This window comes from Heliconius melpomene, chromosome 11 (genome assembly GCF_056956725.1).
Source record: "Heliconius melpomene rosina isolate 202511_hmr_F chromosome 11, ASM5695672v1, whole genome shotgun sequence".
Taxonomy (NCBI): Eukaryota; Metazoa; Arthropoda; class Insecta; order Lepidoptera; family Nymphalidae; genus Heliconius; species Heliconius melpomene.
In genome coordinates this window covers 4,861,979-4,871,645 of record NC_140399.1, presented here as the reverse complement: position 1 = coordinate 4,871,645, position 9,667 = coordinate 4,861,979, and the positions used below count along the sequence as shown (strand labels likewise).

The following is a 9,667-nucleotide window of genomic DNA, read 5'->3' as shown; positions in this document are numbered from 1 at the left end:
CTGTGATCATATCAGACAAAACCGACAGCTGAATGCAGGCCCGGTCGACTTCCTTAGGAGCTTGGGCGACATACCTACGTGGGAGCCGAGTCCGGTTGCTATATTAAAGTAAAACTACTAATTAGTAGTTTTTCTAAGAGTATTTTTTTAAGAATTTAATTTTAACTCACGCTTTGGTTACTTAATGTTTAATAAATAACTTTCTTTATAATATTTCATGTATGCAAGGCACCGTGATAAATTTTTTTTCGATATGAGAAACATTTTATGTAACCGGTATTTAAAGTACAGTAGTAGGATTATGTTTTGATATGGCAATGGTAGCATTAGCATTTGCAAATGGCGAACATACTACTGCGACTTAAACAAGCAACCTGTTTTTAGCATTTCTGTTGCATTTTATATTTAGATTTCTATTGTTGTTCAGTTGTTCTCTTTGTTTGAATATTTGGATCTAAAATATGGGAGACAATTTAAAAAGTAGATGCCTCAAATGTCCCCTCGTGAAGATCCTGAAATTAAACTATATAGGTTCCCTAGTACAGGTCCTACCAATTCACACCGGTAAGTAATCATTAAGTGTTAACTACTCTAGATAAAGTCATATCTTAAATGTTGTACTTTTTCAATTGTGAAACTTGGGCCAAGTTTAGCTTCCTCGAAGGCCCATGGTATTCTATCGATTTTCAGAAAAAAATGTATGGTGAACATAGAATGTTATGTTGCCACCATTTTGAAAGGGCTTCATTTGTCAATTTTATTGAAAAAAAAATACTGTTTAGAAAAACTGTTTTATTTATGTACATATTAGTAATCATACATTGGCAATGTATTTTCATCCAATTATATTTTATTTTCAGAATCAGGTAATCCAAGATTTAAATTTTTCCACTGAACAACCAGGGACATCACATTTTCCTGCAAATGTTATACCTGGAGCATTGCAAAGAACAGTATTGACAAGTATTCAAATGGTAATTCAAGTATATTATTAATTGATACTGGTTCACTTGTAATGACAATATATTTAACATAAAAACTTATCATAATAAATAGCCTATCTTATGGTAACAGTGAAAAAAACCTAAAACAGATAGATATATATGTAAAAATAAAATATTAAATATTAATTAACAATTTTATAACAATACGATAAATTTAACAAAATACTAATAGTTACAACTAAAATTACATTAATCTTAAACAATTTCTTTAATTTTCTTTTAATTGCTTAATCAAGAAGATTCATCTAACAATGATATGTTGATTTTAGTTTCTGTAACCTGACCTTTATTAACTCTTGTTATTTTCAGGATTGCTACCCGGAGAGACAACAGTCACTGCAAATTTAGGATTTATATGTTTAGCTGCTGAAATAGTGATTCTGCAGATCGAAAGAAAGGCAGCCACGCTGTACCAACGTGGCTGACAATTCTTCATTTGAAGAAAATGTATGTCTTTTTTTCTCTAACTCAATCATTTGAAGAAAATGTATGACTTTTTTGAAAATTATACATTTGTCATAGCTCTCCCCAATGCAAGCTTTGTGATTCAGTTTTAAAAGTGAAACATACCGATAATATATTATTGTACACTTTTATGGACTTGAAAGAATATGATAATGCTAAAAAGAAGTTAAACTATGTATCTGAAAATTGTATAAGATTTTATGTGTTGAGAACTGTGCCACAATCTGCAATAATTTATACGAAACATTATCATATTCTTTAAACCTCAAAAAAGAAGTTCAGTTCAGTGAGGAACATCTTAATGAAAATGTTGATTTTATATGTAATAGTGTCTTCCACATAACAGTTAAAAGATTTTGTTTAGTTAAAAATAGACAATTTGCAGATTATCAGAAATTGTTAAAAAGGAAAATAGATATATTAAAAATAAGTAATTGTATATTAATGTTAGATTTAAATTGACCAACACTGTATTAAGTTCATTATACCTACTTTATTAATTTTATCTTTGTCTGTAATTGTTTCAAAAAAAAAAGAAATTCAATAACACAACAATCAAGTACAACTGCCTACAATCTTATAGGTTAATAAATATATAAATTATATTTTTTTTGCAGATTATGATCTATTTAACTTATAAAAATTAAAATTGTTATTGTTTTTAACATATAAGAGCAAGTTTGTCTTGTAGCAATGTTGTAATCTTTAGCAGTATATTTTAATTGTTTTGCAGAAATACTATTTGTGTAAATATAATTAAAACAAATGTTTATAAGCAATAAAGAAAATGTAAAATGTTTATTAGTTTTATTACTGCATTTATTTTTTATTATTGTACTATAAATTATTCAGACTCTTTCAAAATCATTTGGAAGTATTATTATATAATTTAAATAATAATACTTCCAAATGATTTTGAAATAGTCATAATTCTGGCTTTTAAATAAAATTCTAAAGCCAAATTTTCCCGCAAATAGTTTTGCTGGGCACGCACAGAGATGGCAGCAGCATCGTTTTGTCACCCATTTTTTAGTATGAAGTGAACATTCTTTGAGTAAATGTGTTCTGTGGCTGAATGCCTCAACAGAAAACACAAGTTTTTTCGGCGCTTACTCTTTAGAACAATAGCTGGAGTATTTATATCATAAATATACACGAATCTTTAGTATTTAGTTAAAATAAATAAGATTTATCAGTTCAGACCAAACAAAAAATAAATCTTTAATATCAACCACCTATAATATTTGTGAAGTCTCACAAACTGCACAAACGATATAATGATTACCATAAAAATATGACTGTAATGAAATGCGTAGGAATCAATATTATTATAATTTATTATTAAAATGTAATACATATTTGTGATAAATATAAATATTCACAATTTCATTTACTAGAAAAAGAACAATATATAAATGCTGGATTTATTTTATTAAAAAATCATTTGTTTACTAAGAATAGCACCTGAACCTTCTAACACGGCTGTTACCAAAATACAAAAATGGTCCCAAAATTAAGGAACAAATAACAAATCTAAGTAATTTATTTTATTTACTGCTTGCTCTTATTTAATTATTCTTATATTTTATTTGTTAAGTTTACGTTCAAGCTGCTCAGCAATGGCTTCAAGAAAGTCTTCAGTGTTCAAGTACATTCCTTCTTTAGTGTTGGCCATTCCATGAATGCAGATAACTAGATCTTTGGTCATTTTACCACTGTCAATGCACTCAACACACGCCTAAAACGGACAAAGCAGAAAAATATCATTACCAAATTTAATATTATAAACATCAACAATATATTTCAAAAATTGGGCATACAGTGGGGAATTGAGTGTCTTATTAAGATTCCTACGCCTACCGCGGTAGAGAAACAAAAGCAATACTATATTAACAAGTACATTTAAATTACAAATATAGATAAAAAAATTAAGATAAATGATATCTTAAGCTAATTTTAAAAATTTCACACATAAACAACTACAATAATATTTGGTTATAACAATAATTACTATGTAAACTTGTGGCCAATTTAATTTGAATTGTTGACATATATGATAACTGCGCAATACAGGATGTTATAATCTTAATCACTTTAGATAAAAAAGCTGAATATAGCTTTACCAAAAATATTTTTAAAATTAATACAAATTAAGGTGTTTAAAAATTCTTATACATAGTATAGAAGTCAATATTAAGGTAAAATATTGTAATATATGTACTTTTTATTTACAGGATTTCATCTTTATTAAAATATTTTCGAGTCTATGAAGTAGTCGCACAGTGGTTCAGGACATGGACTGAGTCGATAATTGTGAGTTTGATTCCCACTCGGGAGTATTATTTTCATTTCACCTTTTTAGTAATAAGACAAAATGCAGCATTGTATTTCGCCACTGGACTCGTCGTGTCTGGAAAATGGGGAATATAGTGGACCTACTAAGTTCCCTCTGCCTACCCTACTACGCACGGGATACACAAAGACAAAAAAATTATATACCTCTTCTAAACCAATAGCAAAACGTTCCAAATCGGGTGTTCCGTCCAACTTAGCACGATGAACTAGGCCACGAGTCCACGCATATATAGATGCGACAGGGTTAGTGGAAGTAGGCTTGCCCTGTTGGTGCATGCGGTAGTGACGCGTCACTGTGCCGTGAGCTGCCTCCGACTCGACTGTACGTCCATCTGGACACATGAGGACTGAGGTCATCATGCCTAATGAACCGTAGCCCTATAATAAAATCAATGTAGTAATTATACATAATATATTGATTCGGTAAAAACAATTTTCTCTTATTAGCAACTATAAGTATAAGTTAAAAATAAGTTAAAAAGTAATAAGCATTTTTTTACTATAAAATCAGTCTGTTAGTTTTAACAATTGTGATACTACTTTTTAGAAAACTTAAAAATTTGAACGTAGCGGGATTTGAACCATACGTTTAATCAAGCTACGAGCGCTTTGATAGTTTCCAAGAGGCGTGGCTTCAAATCCATTCAAATTTTTATATGTTTTCTAAAAAGTATTTTTCTTTCCTAAGTGTGGAATAACACATCCTGTGTTCTACTAAGATCTACTAAGATTGTAGGTTTTTTAAATTAAATTGATATTAACTAAAGCAATACGACATATTGAAAAAAAATGTACCTGTGCTACAACATCAGATTGAACATCACCATCATAATTCTTGCAGGCCCAAACAAAACCACCTGAGCCCTTAAGTGCTTGTGCTACCATGTCATCAATTAACCGGTGTTCATACCAAATCTTAGCTTCTTCAAATTGCTTCTTATAGTTGCTATAATTTGTGAATTTTCAATTAAAATATGTAGTATACATTATAATATTTTAAGATAAATATTTGAAGTCTGTATATGCTATAATATTGCCAATATATTTCTTATAGTTAATACTATATAATGGCGTAGTAGTATTAGTAACTTCAAAAGACAATTAGTCGAAAAAGAAACGATTTTATATTTATTTCAAATAATAGTTATAACGAAATGTTTAATTTTCTGTTCCTTAAACGCAGCAAGAAACTTACCTGTCATAAATTTCTTGGAAAATATCCTTAAAGCGGCCGTCGTATTTTTTCAAAATAGTATTTTTTGTAGACAAATAAAGTGGCCACTTCTTTTGTAATGCTACCTGTAATAAAAAGATTTATAGAAAAAAGAATAAATTTTGAATGTGGTTTGATCGTGATTTTTTTTTATTTTACCTGGAAGCTGGAGTGTGCGAAGGCACGAATGGATTCGTCAATATTGTACATGCCCATAGCAACACCGGGTGACTTGTAATCGTACAAAAGTCGCTTCTCCACAGAACCGTCTTCTGCTGTGAATACCAACTCCATCTATTTAAACAAACATCTATTAAAACTTACTTTAAAACCTAAGACGCAAAAATTACAAAATTATCCAAATTTTTATCCTAGATATCAGATATTTTTTATTTGGAATAACTAACAAAAACTAAATGTTGAAATAAAGAAGTTTTAAGAATTAGCAAATATATGCAATTTATAAAAAGCTTTTTTAAATAGAGGCCAGTCGTGGCGCAGAGGCACAAAGTGCTTTAAGCGCGACTGGTTGTGGGTTCGATCTCCAGTGTCAAAACAAAGCGTGTTATCGAGTTCCGCCATTCCTCTAGAATTCGGCGGAAAGTGGAGAACGGAGTGACATAACGCTAGGTTCCCTCTGGCTACCCTGCTGTGTGCGGGATACAGCGTGAAGCTGATTTTAATTTTGATTCAAAATTCTTTTGTACTCATATCATACCTTGCCAGGTTTAGAAATAACAATGTCTTGGGCCTTATACTGGTCACCGTGAGCGTGACGACCGATAACAATACCGTTCGTCCATCCAGGAACAACACGAGGAATGCTTTTACATAGAATTGGTTCACGGAACACGGTACCGCCGAGAATGTTTCTTATAGTTCCATTTGGGCTAAGCCACATTTTCTTCAACTTGAATTCTGAAATTATCAAAAATCTCAGCAACTTGATATATTATATTTTAGCAGTAAAAAAATGTTTAGTTTAGAAAAACTTATTTACATAATTTTCATAATTAATTTTTTGAGTTCTAGCCAAGATTTTATTGTGAAGTAATTACTCATTTAGTAATTAATTAAATTTTTAAAAAGTGTAAAAATTATAAATCACTATTTTTATTTAAGATATATACCTTCCACTCTCTGTTCATCAGGTGTAATAGTAGCGCACTTAATACCAACATTGTGTTTCAGAATAGCGTGTGCCGCATCGATTGTGACCTGGTCATCAGTGGCGTCGCGGTGCGGGAGACCCAAATCGAAATACAAACTTTCTAGCTATAAAAAAATATAGAGAAAAATATAGCTAAAAATATACATAATATTTCTATGTACTTTGCAGAGAATCTTAAGACATCGATGGTGATGTACAACTAAAATCAATTGTAAGCAATTGATTCTAGTTGTACGTTATCAAAGGATACAAGCGTGTGACTGTAAACGCGACAGGTTTTTGGTTCGATTTCCACTCAAAGAAATGAAATATTTAATATTTTCATTTTTTCGCTTCGAGTTCCGCGACTCAACACGGAATGTCTCGAAAATTCGATGATGATTAGATTCAATCTGCCTACCCTGTTGTATGCAGGATACAGAGTGAAGCTAGAAAACATAAAAGTTATATTAATAGTAATGACAATGAAATGTAACCCAAAATTATTTCAATGTCAACAAAACTTCAAAATCTATTAGCTAAAGTTACAAATAGTATACAACAATGCTCCAGTAAACTAATGATAAGAAAGTCATACAAAATGATAACTTGCATTAGTGATAAAGGTTAAACACTGGAGTAGATAAAGAATTATTTAAAGAATGGATTCACAATTAAACAAACAATTAAATAGAATGAACTAAAATATCATAAAGGTTAAAAAATAGCTTTTGAAATACAGATGTGTGTGAATCATATATGGACAAAACAACAATCATGAGTTACTAAAACCTGTTCTTTTTAATAAATTTTACATGTCCTCATTTTATTTGCTGCTGTGAAACAACTTTCAATATTGTGGTATTCAATAGTTTAAAAATTATTTTTATAGAATGTAGTAAAATTATAACTTAAAAAATATGCAAAATACTAGAAATAATGAGGTTATGGAGACTAGTCATAGCGCAGGGCCACAAAGTGTGACTGTAAACGCGACAGGTCATGGGATCCATCCCCACTTGAGGAAATTAAATATTTAATTGAATTTATATTTTCATTTCTTCGCTCTGGTGTCAAGGCAAAGCGCAGCATTAAGTTATGCCACTCAACAAGCAGTGCCTCCAAAACTCGGGAATGGATGGTCTTAACAATAGGTTCCCTCTGCCTACCCTGCAGTATGCGGGATACAGCGTGAAGCTGATTTTTATTTTAATTTAGAAATAATTATATTTGTGCACACTTTAAGACTCTCCAGTCTTCACTTTTTACTTGAATTTGCGGCATATGTTTTGAGTGACAAAACTCCATGCCTAGAAAATTATACATCCCTGGGAATCAGGATCAAGCCTAAGAGCAGTGTATTATCATACTATTTTAGAATCAATTATCTTATTTTGATATATCAGCACTTGTATATTAAAAAATCAAGTTTAATCACCAGAGCACTTTCATTATTACCAGATAATACTAGTTCAGATTTAGAATCTCTAATTAAAAATGTTTTTACATACAAATATAAAGTGTGATTGTTGGCCAGTACAATCACTATAAAGAACATCTCAAACTCGTAAGTTAATCTAAAAAACTCTTTAAAAAAAATTATACCAACATGCTAATTTATTTAGAAAATTTATATGGAAATTTACTTACATAAAAATATTTTGCAAATGTTATATCCCAAATTATAAAAATATATCATGACTATGATACATATGTAAGAAAATATGATATGAAATGAATGATGTAGATACCAATTAAACTAATGATCTTTAACAAGTCTAATATAAGTTTGCAATCTATAGTCTATATATAGACTCACATTTTTTAGTGTTTAAAGGATTGTACCAAAAATTTTGTATTTAATATTTCAATAATTTCAAAATATTATTCATATTAAAAAATATTGCTGTTATTATTTGGAGTAAATGAATTTGAATATACAAGTGGTAGTTATTAATATTTACCTTGACATAAGGAAATATAAGCTTTTCTTTAATTTTTTCCCAAATGATTCTTGTCATTTCATCTCCATCCATTTCCACAACAGGCTTTGAGGCAACAACTCTTTTTGAAGCATCTAAAATAAAAATTTAATCATACATTTTATTTTTATTAATGCAAGAGGTATTCTTATTAAAAAATGTAAAAAAATATTTAGTAATCTCTCAGAAAAGTTATCAATTTACATGTTTTTGTCAACTTTTGTCATACTTTGTTTATAAGAAATGAGTGAAGACCTTAGAATAACTTTTTTTTACAAAAATTTTAATAATTACGAATAAATTAGTAGCATAATCACATAAACGTAATCATATTTTATGTAATAGACCATAAAAATATTATTTGTTAATTATTTTTATAAATAAAATACTTACAACTCCTCGTAGATGTAATAGTTTGATCAGAAACATATTTAAATAGGCGCTTAACATTATTTCCAGCCATTTTAAAAAAAAAATTAATAGTTATAAAACACGCGAAAGAACAAGTAGTCAAAGTCAGACTACTTTTTTTAAAGTACCAATTTAACGTCCACAGCTCCGCGTGTATACGTGTCACAGTTGTTCATACGCGCATACTGTATCTGTATGCAGGATGGTATATACAAATAAATTTCGTCACAGAGTAGTAACTTAAACAGATGTCTTATTTTTAATTTTTTTAAAAACGATTGAAAACTAAAAATGTGTCAATTATATTTTTTGTTGATTTTTTTTATTTCTTTAACTTTGCTTAACTTGCGTTAACTTTGCTAAAATAGAAATATTCATTTTAGTAAGACACCTTACATTTATCACTAACACTTAAATACCTACATAATGGTTTGGTTTATAATTATTTTATTTACATATAACCTATACATTATAATAACAACTGGTCACTGTGCTTACATGGAAGACATATGAGAGTTTCTATTGAGGAACATTGTAATAGGACCGAAAACAATATTTTTTTAAAATGTTTATGCAAGTCATCCATTTCTAAAAACGGCATAACTGATTTAAATGCATTTATTATTTTAGTATTTTGGTAAATTTTCCTTAATATGAAGTATCTTTTTTCAACCAGTTAAATAAAATAGTTATATCAATTCAAATTATTTTATTTAATAATATTGGTAAAAAAATTATTACTTTATTGAGTTGACTGAATTCATAGTAATTTTTTCATGAATTTTATCTGTAAAATGATAATTTGTACTACTGAACTAATACGTAAACAAATTACAATTTGCAAGATTTGGAAATATCCAAACTTCAAATCTAGTAAGCTATTCTTACTAATTAATAGTGAAAAGTCATAATTTTACCGAATTCTTCAATTTTACTTTCCTACAGACGAAGTCGCAGATAGCTAGTGTAGTATGCAACTCAAAAAGTAACTACAATGAATAGTCATATCTACTATGTGTATTACTCTATGCGCCGAGTGAGAGCGAACGAGGACGGCGCGCAACGACACCCGGCGGCGGCCGGCTCC

General features: G+C 29.5%; 1 protein-coding gene and 1 long non-coding RNA gene across 2 annotated transcripts; one reads left to right on the top strand and one right to left on the bottom strand.

The window, feature by feature from the left end:
- Positions 1–348: 348 nt before the first annotated feature.
- LOC146534512 (uncharacterized) lies at positions 349–2,008 on the top strand. Its single transcript, XR_014878467.1, has 3 exons — positions 349–564; positions 861–974; positions 1,314–2,008. It is a non-coding gene; the product is annotated as an uncharacterized LOC146534512 (long non-coding RNA).
- A 780-nt stretch (positions 2,009–2,788) lies between these two features.
- Positions 2,789–8,778, bottom strand: LOC146534511 (isocitrate dehydrogenase [NADP], mitochondrial-like). The gene is made up of 9 exons (XM_085193656.1): positions 8,563–8,778; positions 8,152–8,264; positions 6,168–6,312; positions 5,756–5,955; positions 5,197–5,331; positions 5,020–5,123; positions 4,620–4,770; positions 3,969–4,202; positions 2,789–3,207 (listed from the first exon to the last, which is right to left on the bottom strand). Exons 1-9 carry the CDS (start codon positions 8,630–8,632, stop codon positions 3,055–3,057), a joined length of 1,305 nt encoding a protein of 434 aa, XP_085049782.1. The 5' UTR covers positions 8,633–8,778; the 3' UTR covers positions 2,789–3,054.
- Between the last annotated feature and the right edge of the window lie 889 nt (positions 8,779–9,667).

What these genes read in the sequence shown, in the direction of transcription:
- LOC146534511 (XM_085193656.1), bottom strand. Translation starts at nt 8,632, where the DNA reads ATGGCTGGAAATAATGTTAAGCGCCTATTTAAATATGTTTCTGATCAA. An exon ending in TTATATTTCCTTATGTCAAG is followed by an intron (nt 6,313 to 8,151) that starts GTAAATATTAAT and finishes ATTTTTTTATAG; the next exon opens with CTAGAAAGTTTGTATTTCGA. An exon ending in TTCCAAGAAATTTATGACAG is followed by an intron (nt 4,771 to 5,019) that starts GTAAGTTTCTTG and finishes CACAAATTATAG; the next exon opens with CAACTATAAGAAGCAATTTG.